Source organism: Xiphophorus couchianus, chromosome 5 (assembly GCF_001444195.1).
Source record: "Xiphophorus couchianus chromosome 5, X_couchianus-1.0, whole genome shotgun sequence".
In the NCBI taxonomy this organism is placed as follows: Eukaryota; Metazoa; Chordata; class Actinopteri; order Cyprinodontiformes; family Poeciliidae; genus Xiphophorus; species Xiphophorus couchianus.
The window spans coordinates 32541508-32566961 of NC_040232.1; the positions used below are offsets into that span (position 1 = coordinate 32541508).

At 37.7% G+C, this 25454-nt stretch overlaps 1 protein-coding gene across 1 annotated transcript in view; it reads right to left on the reverse strand.

Annotated features, from left to right (window-relative positions):
* Nucleotides 1–25454, reverse strand: part of LOC114145454 (zeta-sarcoglycan) — a 345347-nt gene that overhangs the window by 7545 nt on the left and 312348 nt on the right. The window contains exon 7 of the mRNA XM_028019040.1: nucleotides 20228–20351. Within this exon, the coding sequence (XP_027874841.1) occupies nucleotides 20228–20351 (124 nt within the window). The remainder of the gene's footprint in view (nucleotides 1–20227; nucleotides 20352–25454) is intronic.

A 25454-nucleotide genomic window follows, 5' to 3' on the forward strand; every position in this document is an offset into this window, starting at 1 on the left:
AGGGGGATCTCAGGTGGTCTGTGGCACCTGTGGCTCCATTTATTATTACGCTGTGAACACATTGGAGCTCCGGAGCACGTTAACCACAAACTACTCATTAGTCATAATAGTTTGCAGTGAAGAGAGTTTCCTTTTGGTGGTTTCCTTCGTCTTTGTGGAAAAACGATGTTCCACACACGCTGAGCCCATACTTGCAAGTTGTATTGTTCACAGAAACCCCTTCCTGCTGTTTTGGGTGCTAATCTCTCTGCAGCGACACTAAAGATAGAAGTGCCAAACATCAGAATGGGTCCTTCTCGCTCCGGGGAGTTTTCTTTGTACCTCGCCGTGCCCCAAATGCTTAGAGCTGTTTTTTTTCCCCCCCGTCTTGTGTCTTCAAGGACCTGTTCAGAAAAACCCCCCAAAAAAACACTGCAGCGAGTTGTAAAGGTTCAGTTTGTCTTTTGTGAATTTGCAGAGGTGTGCTGAGACTGAACTCGGTAACATCAATAAATTAGACTTTGTTGAATCTTGAACATGCTAATCCGCCCCAATCAGGACTCAACTTCAGAGTATTGAATCTGTTCATGGACTTCATTCAAACTTCATGTTTGTCTGCATCTTTAAAACTGATCTTTTCACCAGTTCATGTAAGAAATTTCATTCTAACGTGTGTTGGTTACACAAATCCGTGTGTATTTGATTCCATCAGATCACATTCTTCACTTGTTTCAAGCAAGTGACTATCAGAATTAGGTGGCTTTTTTGTTTAAAGTTCTGCTCATAAAAAGAGTAAACCTTTTTCACACATGGCTAGAAAAGAAAAATACATAAAAAAAAAAAAAAATCACAAAACATCCCAAAATGTCAAGGTATGTTTTTAATAGGTCCCTGGTGTTCTCTCGTCATCTTCTCTTTATCTCCCTAATAAGAGCTGCTATGACTCACTCACAGCTTTGAAAAGTGAAAGGATTCAGTCGTATTCGGCACCAGAACTCAAATTTACCTACCTTAACTACCTTCTTTTTGAAGAAATAAAAGCCTAAAGTTAATTTAGGGAGGGCACTGGACTGCGATAAAAACGGGTTCAAACGTGGTCTGCGGAAATATTCATCAACTATTAGAAAAAAAGCAATTTGTCGAAGTGTCTTGAGGTCTTAATCATGAATGAGAGAAAAATGGATCTGCAGTGAAGCGAGCATCATGTCAGACTGTAGTAGCGAAGAGAGAGCCGAGGCAAAAGTTGCAGCTCTCGATTTGTCGATCGATTTACGTTACAACAAGACGGTGGATGCATGCAGGTGAAATGAGATTCCTATACAAGTTGTTGCATTAAGTTTTTTTTTCCTCTAAGGCTTCTCTGAATCTATGTTTAACTCTTAGTCTGTGGCGTGTAACCGTATGTCCTCTCCTTCATGAAAATTGGTCAGAGCTGATCGGTTTAGCTTAGATGAAGCTACGCTAATAAAGGGGCTTCTATAGACAGACTTCCCTGGAAAGAAAGATTTTTATCAGACTGAATAATAACCAGGACTTGATTGAACCAATTTTCTGCTGCTATATAATTTGAACTGAAATTCATTCCTTAATCAGGATGTCTTTTCCAGAATTAAATTAGTCGACTCTGTGGCATTTTTTAAAATTTAACACAACATTTTAAAATGTTTTACATTTCTAAGCTATAAATTTATTCAGCTAATTCATAGCTTAGAATGTCTATTGTATGACATTACACAAATATTAATTTTTTTAAATTTTTTATCTTGTTGATGGTTTTAACTGAAGAAGGCAATGTGTCCTGGGGGTTCAAACCTTAAATTGAAAAATTATGGTCCTTTTATAAAAAAATAAGAAATAAAATAAAATAAAGTGCCACATTAATGCAAAATGCCTTTTTCTGAGGTATCAGAATGTTATAAGGCAGTGAAATTATTTCAAATGTACTTTTATGTGCCTGTCCATAAAAGGGTTAGCCATTTAGATATTAAAATGCAGGACAGACCACACAAAATGTCTTAAACTGAACTAATTGTCCACTTATTTTGAAGGTCATCCATCCAGCAGGACAACAGCCCTGGACGTACAGACAGAACTACAATGCGATGCTCGGAACGGCAGTAAAAGCTCAGGCCGAAATCCAATTGAGAATCTTCTGGCAACACTTCAAAGTTCAACTTCACAGATGCTTTCCATCCAGACAGACTGAGCTTATCCCAGATTTAAAGTGCCTTTGACTGCCAGGTTGACATATTGTCATCAATTACCCAATTCCCGACAAAAAAGCAACCTCAGTGCTCCGCTCTACCTCCAAAGACACACAGTTCAGATCAGTCCAAACAAGTAAAATGATCTCATTAGAGACGGACTCAAATTCAAATTCAAATCCAATTATATAAACTCAAATCCTTTTGAACTGTTAATAATTCAGTGCAGTCAGTTTAAATTAAATTATGACACAGTGGATTTCAAACTGGGTATGAGTCCACTGCTCATTGGTGATAGAAAAAAATAAAAAAAAGAGTTATGTAGCTGATAAAGCATATGATTTGCATTCAATTTTCACTTTGAGCCAGTCAAGTAGGTAACTCAATAAAATAGATTTCAGTGGTCACGCTTCTCAGCTCAGAACAAACTAGATGTGACAGAAGGAGCTCTGACAGATACCTGAGGGTTGTTCAGATTAGAGGAGACAATAACGGGGACTCTGCTGGCCAGCAGTTAAAAGACATTATCTTATTTATAACTTTGTCAGGAAACATCTCTCAGTTCAGCATCAAAACCAAAAGAGAAATTGGTAACACTTTAATTGACGGGGTGTGCATAACACTGACATGACACTGTCATAAACATGATATAACACCAGTTGTAAACATGAAGGAGTCTTTATGAATGTCTATGACTGCTTTGAAGTGGCATTCTGTAAATATTGACACTTTCAATGCAAAGTTGTACTAAAACTGGCATTAAAAGTCCATTTAATAACTGAATTGAAAGCGTCTTTATTTACTGAGTGACACTTCATGACAACAGTCACAAATATTCACGTTCATGGTGTTATATTATGTTTTTGACAGTGTGATGTCAGTCTTAGGCATACCCCCTCAAATAAAGTGTTACTGAGAAATCTTCCTCCAAGCATTTAGGTGGGATAATATGACAGAACAAAAACAAGAATTTAAGAGACTCTCAGCAAACTGCTTAGTGCTTAATTACTTTAAAAAAATAAAACGTAGTATTGGTATAAATAAAAATATGTTTTAGCAGCAAAACAACAACATAAAAACCCTCAAACCTACATTCATATCATAAAGACACTGACTTAATATCAACTTTTGTGCTGTAAAATTCAGTGAAGGATGTAAACAACTCTTCCATCATAAGGTCCAATATTAAAGTTAGTAATGTCAATGCAAGCATATCTCAGTTGTGCAGCTAAACTGTTAACTTCCCCAACAGTGTGAGGAAGTTCTTAGCCAAACCAGACTGTAGGAGTAATTTCACTCATCATAGATCAGGGATTAAGACGAGGTCTTTCAATTATTTCAATTGCAATGGTGATTTATTCCAAGAATTTTGCCTGTTTAAGATCAAGCTAACCATCATACTTTGTAAATCGGTGAACTTTGGTTTTAATTCTAATACTGCTAATAAGCATTTAGCATTAACTTGAATTTTGTACTTTGGATCTATGGTTTGTTCTGTCTCAGAAATGTGTAGGACAAAATTTAGCTTCTTTTTTTTACAATTGTCTTAACATGTACTCCCAAGAAAAGAGTGTTATGACTCTGTGCATGTGCCTCTTTGCACAGTTCAGACGTTTATCTGGAAAGTATTCACTTTCACAGCACTTTACTCTTTCAACATTTTGTTATGTTACATCCTTATTTCAAATAGTTTTAAATGAATCTCTCTCCTTAAAATTTCCACACAATTGCCCCATTATGACAACATGGAATATTTGGAATGTTTTGCAAATTTATTAAAAATGGAATAGCAAAAAAAAAAGACTGTCATGCAAGTTTTCACAACCAGATAATTCAGTGTTAACCTGTGTGAACTGAACAAGTGGTTAAGATTAAACTGGCACAACAATACCTTAAGTCGGATGTTGGAAATTGTTGGTTTTTCAAGTAAACGAAAGTCATAAGTAATTTAGCATGTCAGGCAATGAACATATCTTGTTAAAATAGATGATTTATGAAGTCTGGTAGGACCTCTTAATTCTTAGTTCTAAGATACTAAGTAGGAAAATAATGTACCAAAAGTAAAAGGTCGTCAAGTACGACCAAGGTTTTCAAACCCCAGCTGGCCCCTTCTTCAAAAACACATGGGCTATTTCTTTTTGGCTCACTGCAAAAATGTTCCTCTTGCTAGTCATAAAAACATCGGAATTCCCAGTGAACATGAAATCATTTTGGAACTTAAGCCTTAAGGAGGCCAAACTTAATATTCATTCCATATCGGTAAAGTAAAGTCAAAGCAATCATTTGCTTTAGCCGGGCAACTTTTGAAAATCACCTTTTTCAAATTACTTACACACTGAATCCGGCTGTATTGTATGTATCACTCATGCGCAAATACAAATGTGGGAGTCCACACGAGGGCCTGAACATGTGCATAAACCGTGAATTTACGTCTAAGCCCATCTTCCTCTAACACCAGTTTAGCAAGCATGTGCCTCTGGCACCAAGGAAATGGAAAACATGCAGAGAGCCACAATTATGAAGGGTCAAAGCATTTTTCATGGATGATTTCCTTTGGCACAGCCATGAACAGCAAAAGAGGGAGATGAGTGACTTCTCAGAAACTAGGGGCGGCAGCTCAGAAAGAAATAGCGCTTTTCTGGTATGAAAGGAGAAAGGAAGTGGAAGTAGGACGTAAGCGAAGGATGTGAAGGGGAGAAAGTAAGAGCGCCGCTCTGCTCTCATTTGTAGTAAAGATGCCTGGTACATTTAAGTTGTCTAATTTAGGTTGGTAACACCCGACTGCACAGCCGGAATACATGTGGGGGAAATTCTGTTGCTTTCGCCACAAAACTGAATCTTTTACACTTCGGCTTCTTTCGTGCCAATGTTTAGATTTTTTCTTTGTTTTGTGCATGAAAACCAAGAATCGTCTTGGTTTTTCTTTAGAATAGGATTGCACTAAACAGAAAAAGGTCAGGCTATATGCATTTCTAAGGAATGAAAATAATCATAACTTTGTGGTTTTGACCTGAGTTGCTTGTTACAAAATAAATGGAGCTAAATGAAAAATGACAGACATACTGTAGGTGGAGGTAGCCAGGACAGGATTTCATGAATTCTTCTAGCTAACTGGTTGATGGTGGTAAAGTTTCAAATTAACTGGTTCACACAAAAATGAAAATGCTGATATGCATGTGGTTGATTCTCTGTTAAGTTATTGCACAGAGTTCTCTCTGATATAGTTGCCATTCTTCTCAGCAAACAAACAAAAATGATAGAGATGCAGCCATATATTTGGATGATAACCAGAAACGGCCTGTTCACAAACCCAACTAGCTGACTAGCAGTGAGATCATTCTTCAGTGAGGGATGAAGACTCAGTGATTTATTTTCAGCATCTCTGCGGCGTTAGAAGCTTCTACAAAGAAATATGTTTCTTTTCTTCCTTTGGACACTATAATGAGGAGTTAAATGTTAGCAGGCAACAGGAAAGAAAACATTTAACTGGAAAGTTGCTTGGTTTCATCTCTTTGATGACTCGAGTTGTATTTGTCACAGAACATGCTGGCTCAGGAAACATTGGCAACCTTTAAGATATGATATGCCAAAGTTAAGGTCAATAATTGCTTTGTAAAAAAAAAAAAGAAGAAGATCATGCTAAACATGCTCCCTATCCAAATGATGCTAATAACTCATGAAAAGATACAGAAAAACAGATTAAAATGGTAATTCTAATACATTTCCATTGTTTTATAATGTTTGTGAAATCCAGTCTGAATGCAGAGTTATATGTCATGTACATGGTGTGACAATGCCTCTGGCAAATGTATCAATATTTAATGACAGTGCTGAAAGCTCCTGTATATTTACAATAAATTCCTGAACAATTTTAGGATCTAATGCGTAACAGTAAGTCAATGTTTTCCTCACAAATATTAAGCTTGAAACTGATGCTTTTTTAAAAAAAGAAACAGAAGAAAAATTATTATTTTTAGTGCACATTATATATATATATATATATATATATATTTTTTTTTTTTTTCTAATGAAGATTTCAGTAGTATAGATTTGGAGATAGACGGATTTCACAATACAGCAAAACTAGACAGCCATGTAACTCTTAGATGTTTCAATATATTTGTTTTGACTTCATTAGGAAGTCTTCAGTCTTTCAACATAATAGAAAACAGCATTTTGTTGTTAATTATAACTAACAGACATCTCAGAATCAACTAAAGCTGTTGCCATGTGGTCGAGTCACAAAATCTCTGATCGGCGTCTTTCATTTTTGCACTTTTGATCTACCGTAGCCGATTCACTGGCGTTATCCTTCATTGCCAAGGAGGAGCCGGAGAACACAAAACTGTCAAAATGTGTGTTACTTAGATAAATTAATTCCCGTAGACTGATTTTGTGAGAGTCTATAATGATGAATCCCCTGCACTGCGCTGACTATTTTTCAGCCTCTAATAACAGACAGGCAGACAGAGAAAAACCACAGACGCTGGTAGTGATAGCCTAATGGAAAGTCTCCCGACTTGACCTTCATCTCGGCATCTCCCATCATCTTAAGTACATGCTGGCAGCCGGTTTCTGTTGGCTTGTTTATTACGGTAGGTAACTTGCATCTCTTCTGTAAAAAATGCCCTGTAAGCAGTATGAGTTTCCCCTCATCGCTTGGAGGCTTGTTGATCTCTCTAAAGCCTCTAAGACTTTTACTGAGACTCCTGCTGAGTCTCCAAGAGTTTCCAAACCCAGATAGCTCAATTTCAAAGTGTTGCTCTCACATGCTGAAATGCTCCGTGAATATGTGACTGGCGTTTTTATTCCCAGATACACTTCCATTTAAGCTCACATTCTGGATTCAGAAAAAACAAATAAACAAACAAACGAATAACGAATTCTGCTTTTTGTGTTTAGTTCGAGGTCTGATAGAAGGCAGTGGCGGTGAATGGAGGGGTCGGGGTCATATTTGGCGCTTTATTGGCAGGGATTTTTGAAAGGACTCTTTTTGTTTTACAAATATCTGAGAGCAAAAAGTGAAAATTCGCAAACAGACGTGGCTGAGTGACAGGTGGAAAGGTCGAGTTAAAGCACAGGTCATTTGCACCTCCAAAATCTGAGTGCAGAAAGGCAGATCTCAGGGGAAGCAGCAAGCCTTTATGCAGTCAGGTATTTATGAACTTGAGGGCAGAGGGGAAGAAGTTTAGTTCTTGAAAATGTGAACAAGGAAACCTGCTCCATTTTTAAATTTGTAACCAGGTAGAATGAAACTTCCATATATGTAATTCCTTCCCAACTAAATAGTTGATTTATTGATTTGTCCCCCAAGTATCATCTTCACATGATTTTGTAAATCTAATCCTAATTACTCAATGCCTTTTTAAATTGTTTACCATTTGTTACAATGCCAACTTATTCATAGAGTATATGAACATTGACCTTTCACAATTACTATTCACATAAATATTATTCACATGCACCAGTCACACTTGTATGTATGCATATCTATTTATAGTTTTTCAGTATTTTTTTCTGTGTACTCCAAGCCAAGCAACAACATTTCACTTCCAAATTCACTGTCATGTCTTTGTTCACTGACAATAAGGCAAGTCTAACTCTAAATATGATTTTGAGTAGCAGATATAACAGTTTCACACACAAGAAAACTTTATTTACAGTAACTGCATCTCTCAGGTTTTCTGACTGATATTCAGTGAGAATTTTCCAAGTTCTTAAAGATATTACTTACAGATGCAAACTCTGCTTTGTGTCCTCAGTTGGTCAAGTACAAATACTAGATATAGAAGAAGAAGAAAAAAATCTAAGAGTCACAAAAAAATGATAGAAGAAAACATTATAAGGCCTTAAACCAGGGGTGTCAAACTCCAGTCCTCAAGGGCCACAGCCCTGCAACTTTTAGATGTGCCTCTGCTGCACCACACCTGAACAGAATAATTAGGTCATTAAGGCTCTGGAGAACTGATCTACACAAGGAGGAGGTAATTAAGCCATTTCATTCCAGTGTTTTGTACCTGTGGCACATCTAAAAACTGCAGGACAGGAAACTCGAGGACTGGAGTTTGACACCTGTGCCTTAAACATCTGTAGGAACTATTGATGAAGCCCTCATTCAAAATATGAGAAGAAATTCTGGCCTCTTGGGAGCAAAATATTAACAATGAAAGGTTTCATTACATATAAAAATCTACATTATCAGAATATCTCTATTAAATCAGAAAATGTGAAAGCACCATGATGCTGAAATATAAGTTGCTTACCCTAACAGAATCCCAAAGGGGCTGATTTTATGCAATCATAACAAACTCTTGGAACTTTGAGGTTTGTTAGTCGACATATGTCAGACTGCTTCTGATCCTCACATCAGGCTCTCACGAAGAAAAACTTGACGACTACTTTTTAGAGGACTGCCAGGAACCAAAACGGACAAGAAAAGCTCGAGCTTAAAATCTTTAGCCGAGACATTGAAAGAATCGGGGAGTGAAAAAAAGAAAGGTATAGAGAGGCATAATGGAGGTCGAAAGGACAATAGCAAAAGTATCTCAGCACACACAAACTCCCTGAATTGTGTCCACACCGTTCATGACTGTCTCCCCATGGCTAACCTTCCCTCTGATTTTGCCTTTTTTGTTCTTTTCTTTTCTTGTTGCCACATAGAATGCACACAGAAAGGTGGGTGGTGGTGAAGCAATCTGAGTGTATTACACAGACCATTAGCCTGGTTGAATGGACACAAGCGGGAATGGGAGCTGACAATGGATGAAATGACTGAGGCTGAAGAGACACTGAAAGAGGTTTATAACCCAAACAAAGAGGCACCAAAAGAAAGAAAACTGTCAACAATACTGTACCATGTAAGCACAGTGGTTGTATGCAAACGTATTCATGGAAACATGCATCTACAGCAGACAAAAAAAGTACATTTCACAAAAGTACAAGCTTGGTAATCAGAATCCTTGGTAAAAAATACCACAATGTCACGTGATCAAAGTATTTACACACAACACAGGAGTGCCTCAGGGTTCTGGAGAGGAGGATCCATTGGATAGAAGAACCTCGGATTCAGGAAAAGTAGTGTGGTCTACGTCCTGGTTGTGAAACACTGGACCCTCAGCAGGGTCCTGGAGGGTGATGGGAGTTCGTCCAACCAGTCTACATGTCTTTTGTGGACTTGTAGAAGGGGGTTGACCGTGTCCCTCAGGGAATGCTGTGGTGGGGTACTCTGGGAGCACGGGGTACCAGGCTCTTTGAGCCGGGCTGTTAGGTCTCTGTACAACTGGTGTCAGAGTCTGGTCAATAAGTCCAACTCGTTTGCGGTGATAGTTGGACTCCGCCAAGGCTGCCTTAAATCATCGATCCTGTGGTGAGGGGATCCATTTGGTGGCCTTAGGATTGCGTCTCTGCTTTTCGCATCACGATGCAGATCGCAACCTGACGAGAGTATCGGGTCATGATCTACAGCTTTCACTGGAGCAGTTCTCAGCCAAGTGTGAAACGGCCAGGATGTGAATCAGTGCCTCTATATTTGAGGCCGTGGTCTTGAGCCTGAAAGCCTTCTTCGGGTCAGGAAAGAGGTCCTGTCTCAGGTGGAGGAGTATCCCGGGAAATATGGAGTCAGAGATAAATAGGCAGATTGGTGATGCAGATGCTGTGCTGGTCTGTTGTGGTCAACAGAGAGTTGAGTCAAAAGGCAAAGCTCTTGATTTATTGGTCGATCTACGTTCTTACCCTCATCTATAGTCATGAGCTTTGGGTCGTCACTGAAAAAACGAGATCGCAGATATAAGTAGCCAAAATAAGTTTTCTCCTCAGGGTGTTTGGAGGGACGATGTTTCTCAGCTCGCCTGGGAACGCCTAGGGAATTCCTGGGGAGAGGGAAGTCTAGGCCTCCCTGCTTAGGCTGCTGCCACCTCAATCCAACAATGTGGCCCAGTTGTTAGCACTGTTGTTTTACATTACCAACATAAGGGTAATTAGTTGTTCCTTTAGTTTCTTACGACTCTCCATGTTTGACAAAGCACTGGATAAGTAGGCAACGCACTGCAGAAGCAGGTATTAAGACACTCCTGAATGGATGCCACAAGTAAATCAAGGATTTCTTAAAAAATGAATGAATGGGATTACACTGAAGAACACGTTTCCACCACGTCATCTCAAGCATTTATTAACTCTTTGACTGTAAAATGTTGAAAATATGTAAGGCCCCCAACTTCCTTTGGTTTCTCCTTTAGACTGCACTGCTGAGCTGTTTGAGTTGCGACTTGTACTTAAAATTCAAACTAAATATATTTTGATGCCAGAAGGTCATTTTAACGAAGGACACGAGAACTGTATTGCAGAAGATGTTGTTGGTTTTAAACAGTAATGGTTTAAGACTGAAATATTATTCAAAAGCAATGAAAATAAGACCCAGAAAAATAAGAGTCTGAGACAGAGTTGCATCAGATTGACAGGATCACAAATGCACCCCTATCTGGCAAAGCCACCGCAGGGAGTGTGAAGTATAGGCTAATAACTTTTCTGACATGAATCGCACCGTAAAAAAAAAAAAAAAAAAATCCTCCACATCACTTAGCCATTGGCAGGTATCTGCTAATCTGTTATCGCACCCATAGACACGTACACATAGATGCAGTCTCTTAAGTGGAGCCGAATGATGAAAACAAGACTTAGAAGTAAACAGAAAATCTCTGGAGATTGAAAAAAGTAGTGGCAGCTGTTGAAGTGCACTTTGAGTTCACACTGGTTCATATTTTTGTGATGGCCGTGCATATATCCCCTCATATCAGGGGATAAAGCTTGTTATTTCTGTAGTGTGTGCAGTAGGGGCGGTTTGTACTCACAAAATTGTATGTACTTATTCTTCGGCTTGAATTTGAGTGCTTTGTGTAATTTGTATGTTCTGCGTTATTGTGTCTGTGTGCTTATTGGCTCTTATGACAGGGAGTTACGTTCTGCCAACATTTTTGTTTACTCATCATTCTTGCCTTACCCGCAGGTAAAGAAAACAAGCAGGAGAAAAAAGCCGGTCCCTGTATAGCACCCTGTAACGCCTCGAGGCTATGACATTTTAACGAACCCCAGGACTGTGTAAACAAACAACAAAACTTGAATGTAGCCAAACTTTTGTGAAAACTTCCTGTAATTAATCCGATTTCCATTCATAGAGGTTGACAGCGAAATGAAGTGGGGAAATACTAATAATTCGTTTGCAATAAATTTGCAACCTTTAATATGTAGTGGCATTCAAACAAATTTAAGGCATTATTCATGAGAGAAACATACTTCAGTTTTACATCATTTGAGAACACCTTAAGCTCAATAAAAGGCAGCTGGATTCTAGAAATATTTGCAAAAATAGAACTGTTGGCTTTTGAATATGGTGCTATTGCTCATCGCCTTGTGTGACACAGCCTTTGTGGTGCCACAAAAGACTTCTGCTAGTCCATCTTCAAAAAACGTATGATCTCGAATACTTCTCTTGTTTCTTAAACACATTACATCTCTCATCCAAATGAGAATGTAAGTGACTTTGAATGTCTATTACCGGCCCTCCCTTTTTTTGGAAAATGGAAGAAAGTCTCACTTTATTAAAAACAAAGTCATCCAAATGGCATCTTCAGCACTGAACAGATGAGGGAGCATCACAGCCTTCTCTCCTCTACCTCAGCACTTTAACAGCAATTCCCAATTTGGGAACATGTGACCTAAACAACTGCCATGGCATCGCTAGGGGATGCTTGGATCATCAAAGGACAACAACCCAAACGTAAAACTGAACTGTGTCTTTAATAGCCCTATTAGTGACCTTAATGGCCCCATTAGTGACCTTAATGGCCCTATTAGTGTGTGTTTTGATTACATCCTATAAGCCTGTTTCCATCTGTGTTTTATCTGAAGAAGCCTTTGAATGTGAGGTGAAACAACTTCATCAAACAACAGAAGTCCGACTGTATTTTATTTGATTACTTAGGATATTTCTCATTTCTAGTCGATGGTGAGTTGGCGCATATTTTCAAATGGTCTCTTCTTTATACAGAAAAAACCCCAAATATTTATTTTAAAAACAAAAAGAGTAAAGGCATGTCACTTTTGCTTCACTGGACAAACACCTTTTATTGTCGAGTCGAAACTGTTAGTAAACAAAAATATACTACACATGTTTAAACAATGGGCTGGAATTTACTTGCAAGAGAGCTCAACAAATATTCAAGATGCAAGATATTTGCTCATTGTCTTTAACGGTTTAGTAGATGGGGATTATGGTCAGGACTTTGATTATTAGTTATTAACAGTTGTTTTAACTCAAAACATTTCTTAGCCCAATTAAATGTATTTTTGTAATATGGAAGCGTTCTAGCTGGAATCTTTCTATTTGCATGTTTCTGGTACGGCCGTAATTCGGACGCACAAGTGACATCTGCAAACAATAAAGCCGCTTCACTTGGACCGCTGGGTGTTAATTTGTGCTTCAAAAAAAAAAAACAATCTGATTGGAATGTTAGAAAAGACTATTGTCGTGTGCAAGCTGTGCAAAAAGGAGTTGGCTTTTCACCGGAACTATTAAAGCCCAAAATACCATCTCAATATGAAACATTTGGAGCGCGCCCAGACGTCCCGAACATTTATGTCAGCATCCACAGTCCACATTTTTACAGTGGTATATTTTCACCAAAGTCAAATGAATGATCAGAGCTCGTAGTGTATTTGCTTTATAATTTAACATTTAAAAGGGGTTTTGAATTGAAAATATTACTTATCTTGTCAATGTATAGTTTGATTAAAATGCAATTAATTGTGATTAATGAATTACAGACCCCGCAATTAAAAATTTTAATTGAGTCCCACCACTAGTAAAAATTAAGCAGCTCATGTCTTTGAACTCTCTGATGCTTGACTTTTGCTTGTGACTCTAAAATACTCTTATAATGATGACAATGTAATATAATAATGATGTGTGTGAATTGTTTAATTTTAGAAAATGGTTCCACATTTCAGCTTCAAGAGGGTCTGTTTTCTTTGGACTCGATTTTACAAATAAATAATGTCTCAGCCTAGCAAACGAGGTCACATAGTATTCAAGATTTATACATGAACTTGAAACATTTATGATAGTGCATCGAACACAACATAAAACCTCTTAAAGGACTCATTGGTGGAAAATTCAAATAAGCATAAATGACATGAATATTGGATACCAAAGCTGGACCTACCGTCATTCCCTCCTTTTCCACTATAATTTCTTTTTAGTGTGATTGTCCATCCAACAAGAAATTAAATCATGATTTACCTTCACTGGGGTGATGCTTTTCTCATTGCTCCGTTGAGTTAGGAGTGCATAAAGAAATCAATCAATGTCAAAATCTTTAATTTATTTTTTTTTAACGAGCGAAAAACATTCTCGCACACTTCAACTTCAGGTGTGTTTCACTAAAGTTATTGTTATTGTTATTGTTGATCAGCGCTCCCGGTTTTGTATCGGTATTTATTTTGTTTTCCTCGCCAAACGTTATTGAAATAGAAAAAAAAACAACAACTAAGAAACAACTTCGGCTTATGTGACACTTTGTGTTTTTCTACTCAAAACTCCTCCCGGATCTCACTTACTCGCCACTCCTGCCATCTGCAATACATTTAAGGAATGGAAACATCCTCCATGATGCTAAAGTGAGAGCAATTTCTGGGTCATGGAGGAGATGGGAACAAGCCAAAAATTACATGAATGGAGGGCACCCAGAGAGTAGGTGACTGTAGAAAAAAAAATATGATTGGGGACGCAGAGAGAGCGAGAGAAATGGAGAGAATAATGAAAAAAAGAAAGCCTGAGAGGATCTGTCAGCTCTGGTTGGCTTTGATTTTAATGGAAGCCAGCGCTAGCCTACCTCTAACCCATTTGGCCCTAATTCCACTGCTGCTTTCCAAACTTTTTAAACTTTAATGGTCCCTTCTTAAGTGCCAGCTGCTGACAACATTGATTTGGCTTTAAGCCTTGCTGTCCTGCGTGCCTTTATTTTCTCCTGCAAAATCGACAGAAACATCTATTTTCTCCCATCCTTCTCCACCTCCCACTAATCTGATCCTCCTTCTATCCAGCCTTCATCCGCTCTCCTCCGTTTATGGGACGGCGTCAGCGGTCGAGTATGAGAATAGATGAAAAGAATGCTATTTCGATAAGGTGTGTGGCATTTTTGTTTTCTTTTTCCTTTTTTCGGGGAGGAAACGGTCTGGGTGTTATTATTGCTTCTTCTTTTAAACAGATGTGGTCTGAACTCAGAAATATATACCTTTGCAGTCTGTACAAACGTGTTTGTTTATTGCTTTGTGTATGTAGCAATACAGCATCTGGTGCTGCATCCAAATACTATATTGCTCAAAAAGAAATCTGTGGACGTTATTGGTCGTAGCGATACGGACTTAAGGTTTCATCATAATATTTTGTGGTGCTATGATATGATATTACTTCTTTTTTAGGTAACTGTATGACTGTGTCTGCATGGCGCAACAATCACATTACTACAAACGCAGAAGTTGGCGTTTGAAAAACATACCATTTGTAATATGCTTCTTGAGGACACCAGTAACACAAAGAAGTGTGATTTGTATCACTAGACTTCACAAAGTCACCACATTTCAATATATTTTCAAATTCCGGCAATATGGACAGTTCTGGGAGATTTTAAACATTGATATGAATTTATCTTCAAATTCTTATGAAACAAACAAAAGGCTCACGGTAAATTATAATTGATATGATGAATGCCCAGCCCTTTTTGGTCATTCATCTTTTTACATCTGTCTTTTGCAAGCATGGCAGATTTTTTTTTGCTTTTCGTTATGCCCTTTCATTATGTCAAGAGGTTACTTGTGGAAGCATTAGTTTTTTTTCAACAAAATATAAACCCACCCAAACACTCTTCAAAACACTAAAATGTACTTTTTAAAGTTCATTTTAAGAAAGTTGGATGAATAAAAATGAAAAATCTATAAAGATATGACTCATATTAACGGACATATCAAAACACAACGATTACGTTTCAAATAAATTCATCTATGATCAATGAGATTAAGAGAATGTGTTTGGTTGCAGAATCATGCTGCGGGGAGCTTTTCCTCGGCTTGGGCAGGTTATATATATATATATATATATATATATATATATATATATATATATATATATACCGTATATATATTCACACACACTCACAAAGACTCCTATGAATTAAAACTTGTGATGGTGAAGTGAAAATATTTGAAAAAGGTTGAAGTGGAAAGAGTATTTAATTTTTTTTTTTTATTATAAACAACCGTACTAAGTCTATGCAAAGGTCTCAAACAGGCTTATAATCAATCAGTCCACTTTAGACCATAATGTGGAAGATGTACAGTATGTGTATTTTAAGTCAGTGGAGCATTTATCTTTTTCAATTTCTATTCAGTGAAACTAAAACCTTGATTTCACTGTCCTAATTTTTTTTCTATATAAACCTTTAATGAAGACTAACAAAAGAGAACTAGAGTACATGTGCATTTGTGAACATTTTATATTTGATGATGCCAAGCCTTTCATCTAGTCAACCAAAAAAAAGCCTAGTATGAACCTCTTGTCCATTATTTTAAAAAATGAACAAAAGGGAATGCTTAATATTCTGCATGAGGCGTGAGTTTTAGGAGTTGTGAGGTTTTCCTGTGTTTGATGTTCCCTTATGACTTAATGTTTTTGTTTTGTTGTTTTCGTTTGAACAGATTTTCAAACTTCAAACCAAAGCTAAAAAGAAATGAAAGGCACAACTTGAGAAAAAATTGAATCATGCCAAGTATCACTGCCATGTATTACATGTGGACTTCAGTCTTTTCCTGTTAGTGAGATGTTAGCTGATTAGTCACCTGTTTGCTTCCTGAAAACGTCACTAATTTTCTAGAGGTGGCTTCATGAAAACGACCATATTTTGCACATTGTATGTGAAAAGCTATTTTCTATAATTTATTGCATTAAGCAGTAGAACCCCCAAATTAAACTATGTAGAAATACGTCACAAACCACATTCATGCCAAAAAAATTATAAACATTTAAATGCTTCACCTACATAACAGATGGGGGTTTCTAAGCAAAAGATTAACACTTATTTCCTAAATGAGCCATTTTAAACAGGCAACAGCTTAAATGATGATGTCATAAATCTCTAAATTTCAAGTGTAGAGATCTAATTTCTGCCCTTGTATGTAAAGTGGTATACTATTGACCCATCTATATTTCACTATTAGATGGTAGACAGTATTTTTCTGCCGCTACGCCCTGCAATCAAAGTTACTTCTTTTCTTTAATGATTGTTTTTCTCATATTGTTACTTTATTATTGCTTTTCTCAGTGTAATCATCTTTTTAAATGACCACAGTATATTTTCAGACTCAGAGACCAATAACTGATGATGATGATGACCTGCACTAACTTCAAGAGCATTTTAAAATGCTCATGAAGTTGCATAGCTTGATCCAAAATGAAAATTAGGCATCTTTGAAGAAAGCTACAAAAAATTCTAAAGATCTTCTTGTTCTGGCAAATGGAAATAATTTCCATAATTCTACACTAACTCAGAACAAAAGTTTGGTCTGATTTAGCTTCAAACGGTGAGAAAAAACCAATAAGTATCTCTTTTCATGCGGCATATATGACAGTTCTCTAACAGAATATAAGTGAATAGGAGAGCTAGCGTTACTAAAATTGTAGCCTGTTTTCTCTGGAGAACGTAAAACTTAAGTCTGAAATTTCCAAAAGGTCCATCATCCTAATGTGTTCAAAAAGACAAGCAGATAGTTTAAAAGAATAAAAAAAATCTTATTAAAACGACTTTTAATTCTGTTATCAATTGAAAGTCTTGTTCTCACCTGCTTAGGGTGACCATATTTTACTTTGGGAAAACCCGGACAACCTGCAGCGGGAGGGGGGGGAGGTGCTGGACACAAAGTCTAAAAGCGGGAAAACTACATACATTTGCGCCTTCGCATGTTGTTGGCGTACTGACAGCCATCTTCTGATTAAGAACAGGGCTGCCCGCACTGACGTGGCTCAGGGATTACGTGACACGCAGCGCGGTGCGCAGTGCCCTACAATGCACTGTAAACTATGTAATGTGTTTTGAGGCAGTTGACCAAAATCCCGGACGATTTTTAAATTCCCCCCGGACATCTTTTTAGGTCTGAAAAGTAGGACATGTCCGGGAAAAAGAGGACGTCTGGTCACCCTACACCTGCTCCCTCAAAACCTTTCAAATCCTTTACAAATTTTACATCTGTGATTTTTCTGACTCCAGATAAACATGACTGGTACTGAAAATGGCCAATTTTGTGTAATTGTCATTCAGCAGCAACATCCGCTCAAATGAGTGTAGTCTACTCCAACCTGATTACGCAATGTTCACTAAAAGGCTAGCTGACTATTGGCGGCTAGCTAACAAGCTAGCCATGGGTAAGGCTGTCCAGTTCTGGGCAACAGGTGATTTCTCTGCACATTTTCAGTGCCTGTTTTTTTATTACACAACAGAAAAACAAGATAATGAAATCAAGTGAATGCAAATGGTTTTTCTACCACACTCTAGATTTATTTTTTCTTATAAAAGCACACACAAGCTGCATACCAGTGGCCAGGATATTTTCAAATTTTGATCATTTTTTTCTCTCTCTTTATGTGGGGTAATATGAGCCTTTTGTGAATACATTTACCCATGCTGATAAGCCTTCCCTGGCATTTATGAAGCTGTGCCGGGGTGATCACAAGCTTCTTTTTGTATGTGTGTCTGGCTGAAGAGCGCTGTAGAAAAGGGAGCAGGGGTTGAGAAGCAGAGCACTATAAATGCTTAATTTTCTCACGCCTTTCATGATCTCAAGCCTCGTCGCAGGCCCACACCGCCACCCCTTGTTGCGCTGTGCTTGATGCTACTGTTCCTCATCAGTGGGGAGCCAGCGATTTATGCATAAACGGCATGGAAAAACATCAAAAATCGAAAGAGATGACGGTCGAACAAATGCCAATGAGACAAAGCAGAAAGAGAAGAAAAAAATTATATTATAAACCTCCGTTCTTCCTTGTGAAGTGAGAGCTCTAGTGATGTATAACCCTGGCAATGGAAAGTTAATTAGATAACTCTTGGAAAGATGAAGGCCTGAGAGGCTCAGATGGAGTGGATGAGAAAGAGAGGTTGACAAAATCACGCAGAAAGGAATGTTATAGACTCCAAGAAGAGAAGAGAGAGACAAAAATGAGTCGGGTTAGAGAATTTGGAAAGTTGGAGGGGAAAAAAAGGTGCTGGAGATGACAAAAGCAAAGATAATTCAGCAGGGAGAGAAATGTGCAGAGGTAAATAAGTTTTTGAACATGTTTTCTGCTTTAGAACCTGTGCAGTTTTTACGGTACACATTTCAAAATGCTACAAAAGTTTAAAACCCCAGGGACACCGTAGCCTATAAAGTAGTCTGAATCCATCTTTACACGGCGTTTCTTTTAATAGCAGGGTTGTAGCAAAACTATAAATGTAGATAAGAATGCTTTAAAACTTTTTCCATCCTGAAATAAATTAGAGAAGACTAAAGAAAACTCACCAGGGCAATTATATACTGTCAGATTTTAAGTATTAGTGGTGGGTTTTCTAGCGCAGCAGCAGAAGAAATATGATGCAGAACTAACAGCAGGTGAGGGTGATGGGCAACCTTCCAGATACAAGCAGGTATGGATGATTGGATAGTAATGCACTATATGATTTCTAGTCAGAAGTAACTTTGGACTCAAGTTTAAATTTGTCAATCTAAACCTTTTTAAGGTAACACAAAGCAGCTAATGGGGGAGGGGGAAGAACTTGCATTAGATGTTTTACACAGTTTGTGGAAATGACACAGGTGAGGTAATAAGAAAAACAACGACAACACTTTTTTCACATCACACGGGTCATGTCCCCAACAATTGGATGTTACCATTGGGGGAAAAGACGGTAGGAAGGAAGATGATGGCACGGAATGTTTTTTTTAAATTTTATGATTAATCATGTGTACAAAATTATGCATGTGTGCTTTTAATTGCTTTTTTTTATTTCATTGCAAAATTGTAATATATATTTTTTTTTAAAAAAAAGGAAAAATAAAGAGCTGTCACTGCATACCTTGTATGTCGATAGTGTGTACAGAGTATATACTCTTTATGCGGTCAGACACTCTATAAATGCACAGTATATGAAGGAAACCCTTTGTAAATTCTGCAGTAAAGGCAGGTTTCTTTGACATTTAACATGTGGAAGTCTTGAGTCTACTCAGATTATATCTGACGACTGGCTTTGAAACGCCTCCCAGATGGATGGATGAAGACTTGAGTGTTTTCCGCTACGGCATCAGTGTGTGTATAAGTATTTGCGTGTGTGCTGGCTGTAAAAAAAAAAGAGAAAAGTTTGTGTGTGACTGACAATGACAGTGCGTGCAACTCAAGGGGGGGTCATTCTTCTGTTAATTACTAAGTTAATGACACACTATGCTCCAGTGGACAAGCAATATGGCAGGCTGACACACACATACACTCACACACTTATGAGCACGCATAGGGATAATGGCAAAGTCTGCTTTGGCGCTCACAAAAAGTGGCAGGCTGCTATGCGACGAGCTTGACAGTGAGATAACAGGTTAACAATGACACACACACAAACACACACGCACAGCAGCAGCAGCAGCAACTGACAGGGAACCTCATCAAACCAACTTTAATGAAGTCACTTCTCCCAAATTGAAGAGAGCAAGAAAGCAGTGATGAGAGGAGGAGGGGAGAAAAGGAGGACAAGGTCACTTGGATTGATAATGCTCATTAGCTTAATAAGGTACTTTAATGAAGCTGGCCCGCTACAATAGAGTGCAACACAGTCTACTGCCCACACACATGGTAGCACAAACATTTTCATATTTTCCTACATTTTCAACTTCCGACACTGCTGTTGTGAGCTGTATAGTTTTATTGCAGAAGACTTCATCCGCCCTGCATACATCCAAAACACATGTAAACACAAACTGACCTCTCCGTCTGAGGATTGCAAGAGGAGGTCTTTCCTACAGGAAGCCGTGAAGTCGCCCACTCCAGCACTGACCTCTACCCCCCTGGGAGCTTCTAGCGTCAAGGTCCGAGTTGGGGACTCTAGTCTGTAAAAATCAACAAACAGATTTTAGTCACACCAGAAGCAGGAAGACCCTTCGTTGACGCCGCACATAATTGCAGTGACAATGATGGAAAGCTTTCTGTTGGCATTGTAGAATAATTACACAAGTTTGCACAAACACACACTTCTTTTCTCCTTGGAAAGCAAAGATGCTTTTGAACTGGTGATTTACAAACATAGCAGTTCTACACCATGTCTTTTAAAAACATATTTATAGTCACTTTTAACTTTTTTTGTAATTTTCTTACATGACTGCCATGAACACAAACATGTGCTAGACCAACAGAAATTTGTGTTCGAGGGTCAAATTTAAGGAAGATGAATAATTGACAGTTTTCAAAATTGTTCCTTTAGAGAAAGCACTAGATCAGCCAGACTGGGCAAAAAAAGAGATGATATTTGAAAAGTCTTGCTACAGATTTTATATTAAATTTAGTCCAGTTTGGACTAACATACCAACACACCAACTATACCAGTGGACCAGTACATCTAAGAAAAGGATGTTGCGTAAAAGTGCAATATTCCCTGCCAGTCATTCCAGAAAGTGAAACGGTCAATTTACAGAAAGTACACAAAGTAAAAAAGTTCAAGCTTTTTACTTTTTGCAACTTAAAAGACTAAGATAAACCCAAAATTCAGTGTCTCAAAGTTAGAATATCACATTAAATCAATCAAAAACAGATGTTGTACGCACAAATATCAGGCGCCTGGAAACTACATTTCTACACACTCAATATTTGGTTGAACCTCCTTTTGCATTAACTATTGCATCAATGTGGTGAGATCAGCCTGCAAAGCTGTATTGGAAGTCCAGGTTGCTCTGATACCCGTCTTCAGGTCATCTGCCTTGTTGGATTTGGAGTCTCTCATCTTCCTCTTAACAGCCAATAGATTTTTCTTTGGGGTTCAGGTCAGAGCAGTTTGCTGGCCAATCACGAACAGGAACACTACAGTCATTGAACCAGCTTTCGGTAGCTGTGGTAGTTTGGGCAGATGACAGACGTCCTGCTGGAAAATTAAACTCCCCATATTACACTTGTAATTTCCACCACCATTGACTTCACATTCTCCTCTTATGATTTTATTTTCTTACAACAAAAAGTATGTGTGGCTGCACCATTCAGAACAAATAATTGGTCGCTCCCCAAAATGAGTTTGTGATGTGGTGAGGAAAGATCAGGTAAAATGTCCATGTCCTTAATTGGATTTACAAACAGTTGTCTCACAACATGCAAAACAGAACAGGTACAGTTAATATTTCACAAAAGATCATTTAGAAAAATGCAAAGAAAAACAAAAAAAAACATTTCTTCAAAATTTCAATAAGACAAAAACATTGCATCAAATTGTACCTATACCTCACTCAATCAACAGTGCAAAACATTTATTGTCATGACAGCAATGAAATCCTCCTTATAATGACTAAGCAGTTTTTTACCTGTTTCCAACAGGTTTCTGTTCACAGTTTATCTTTGATGAGCTGCAAGTCTTTGAGGTTGGAACGCCTCCTTGCCATCATCCTGACCTTTAGCTCCAACTAAAGCGAGGGCATCAGACTTAAAAGTGGTGACCAATCTACAACATTAATTTTACCAACATTTTGATCAAAGCAAAAGATTGCTTTGAACCCAAATCCCGCAAAGGTATTAATCATTTTAGCCTGAAATTTATCTTTTATGTTTAGTACCTGACCAGACTACCGTCTGTAAATCAAATTAACCATTGGAGACGTCGAAGTCTTGCCTTACCTTTTAATTATTTTTGGATAGATGGACACATCTATTTTTGTCTGGAGTCTTTTTTTTTTATTGTTCTCTTTCTAGCAACCACAAATCATTTTTCTCTTGAAAATTTGCATCCATAAATGAAAAGAATTGTTACAATTTACAGCTTTAAAGTGCTTTGGTCACGGCTGATATCATTGCCCTTGAAGCGAAAAGGGTCAGCCGCTCAGTCTGCGACTCAAAGTGGGAAAAACAAAATGAGTTGATTAAACAGCTTGGTGGAGTTAGATAAGCGCTTGTGCTTCACTCAAGGGCATGATAGGAAATGAAATTAAATAAAGAGCCCTTTTAGCAAAGCTGGAAGAATTACGGTTTATGAAGTGGGAGTTATAACAGATTAAACCAAACACTCACAACAATGATCAAATAATACAATGCGTGAGGGCACTTTTCCAGGCACAGCTTGATGAAGGGCACTTTAGCAAGTTGGTTTCTCAGTCCCTATTGAGAAGGGACAAATCATTTAATCCAGTGGATTTATCAGCTGAATTTATGCCATGCATTTGGGATGTTGCCCAAAAAAAAAAAAGAAAAAAGAAACCTTACATAAACAAACACTGGTAGCTTGAACCAAAGGCAACTTGGCTCAAAATGAGCAGACAACTTCCTCTTCTAATGTCCTTCACTACATGCTCCTAACCGGTGCTTTAAATGTAATTGCTCAGCTCAGGATTTCAGCCTGAATAACTAGGGAATTATAAGTAAAAAAAATATATAAAATACAATTAACATTAATATTATAGCTGTATCTCATAATTGCTCCATCTGTTATCAGACATCACACCGTCATGGTTTTACATTAAAAAAGACGCGTTATTGGGGGAGGAAATTTATGTTTTTCTTGAAATGTTTTAGCGCAGACATCTTAGTTAACTTTATTATCTTTAAATGCAACCTCAGCGGACATTAGACATTTCCCTGATTGTATGACAACACACTGAAGTGGAGCAAGCCGCTAACCGTGGCACTTGATTTAGAAAACTGCTCGAAGCAGAGTACTTTCAAGGGAACCAAGCCATTCCATCTCTGCTTTTGCTCGTCTTCCCGAAGAGAAAATAGGATCTTCTTCGGTCCAATCTTTTCAGTTTATTATATTTCTAATACATCTTATTTTGCTAATAAAATACTTATCACTCTTGGCTAAATAATATAATTATGGTAGGTATCACGTGCTATTTTGCTTTAGCTGCATATTTGTTTTTTATTAAAGACTATTTATTTAATAATTCCTGATTTCTCTATGCAACACCAGCATCTTCCACTTATTACGAGTCCATGTTAATGTCAGACTCAGACTGTGGAGTGGAGGAGCAGTGAGGCAGACATAATGTGATGGACGGTTTGCCACTGTGCAGTGCTGAGCATCCAAGTGATATAATAAGTGTTTCGAAGAAGACACTTCACACTGGCTCTGACTTACTGATCTGTAAAAAAAAACTGGACATGTCAGAGGTTAAGAAATAAAACAAAAAGGAAGGAAAGTAGAAAAACACAACAAAAGGCAGTGCTGGTTTTGAATGAGAGACAAATCACAAGAGGGTGAATTAATGCTGTGGTTACCAGCATTAATTAGAAAAACGTCAGAATCACAGAGTGTTTGGAAAACAGTGTGTATGCTCGTGAACAAGCATACAAACACACTTTAATACTTTATACCCGTCACTCTCTCAGCCACCCTCAAAGCTTTCGCTCACTAACCTCTAACATTTCACCCACAACGTTTCTTAATACCAAATTAGGAATTAACTTTGATGGCCCCAGCAGAGATGCACACCCAGAAGAACCCAAGATACACAAGAACATATAACCTTTCCTGAATCGAATATGAAGCAGTTCATGCTGGATTGCATTTCATTGTCAAAAACCATCAAAAACATAAAAAAAGATTGGAGACTTATCCGATTGGTGAAATTAGTTTGCTTAATCAGCAACTACCTTGATGTAGACCAAGTGTATTTGCGACAATTAGGTGTTTTTTCTGATTTTGTCATTTAAAATAAAGACTTTTTTTTTTTTACTGTGTACACAGTGTGGCTGAGTATTTATTTTGGCCACTTGCTTTCTACTGGAAAAAATGACCAACAGAAGGATACATGGAGCAAAATAAATATTCTGTACATAGAACATTAAAATGACCTCAATTTCAGGACAAAAGAAACCTACATGACTTTCAAGTATTTTGTCTTCACACTGTTAAATATTCCCTTTTGACTTTATGAACAATTTCTTAGTTCAGCTAGCATTAGCTAGACTGTTGGTGCTAGCTAGCATTAGATTGTGCTCTCTGCTTAGTAGAAGCTAAAATGCTAATGTTGCCTCCACAGTGTCCATCCTTTCAGGGTCACGAGATCTCAGTAATATGAACCCAATAATTCACACAGACCACTGAAATTAACATTTTAATGTGGCACACCAAAATACTATTTCTATATGGACGAGGTTTAGTGAAGTCTGGCGAGGTTGTAGTGTCGTTCAGTGCTCTTTGAAGAATGATGAGGCTCCACTTAGTCTCATGTCTATGGACATAAATTGGTTGCAGTATATTAAGTTCAGTGGATTTGAGAGTGAAATGCAATTTATTGTCTTAATCTTCATGATACTGATTCAGCTGCATGGCATTGGACACGGTAATGCAAAAGTTGATGAATGTATTCTGGGATCAAATTTAACAAAGCAACAACTGAATTGAATTTTTTTTTATGAGTCAGCTGCATACGTGTGGTTGTAGAAGATCGCTACAACCATACGTATGCCAAGGTAAACTACCTTGGCATACTGTCGTCTGCCAAGGTAGTTTAACCTCAATGTTCAGCAGACTTGCAAAAGCTGAGCATGCAAAGTCATTTAAGTGGATGTACAATAATATTTAGGGGAAATGGTCTGAAATCTGAAAGTGCTTTGGAAACATTTGGATTCTGAATGATATCATGGAAATCTAGTCAGGTAAAATATATAGCCACCTACTGTATATTTGTTGTACTAATTTGGCCTTTTCCATTAACTACTTTGGAAACAGAGTGTCTCACAGATGAAGCTCCAAACTGAACTCTTCAAGTAGCAATGAAGATAAATGAGCAAACTTTTCAAACTGTGTGTAAATTAGCAACTGTACCGTATTAAATTTCAAAATGTTGAAATCTGCCCACATTTGAATGACGCTACTACGACATGCAGGACTTTGTTCCACAACTGTTCATTTGGAAATCAATCAACCACCAAAATCAACCAACTAAAACATGAAATGTCTAAGAAATTAAAAACTTGCCAGAATGAACGTAAAATATTTTTGACACTGCAGCCCA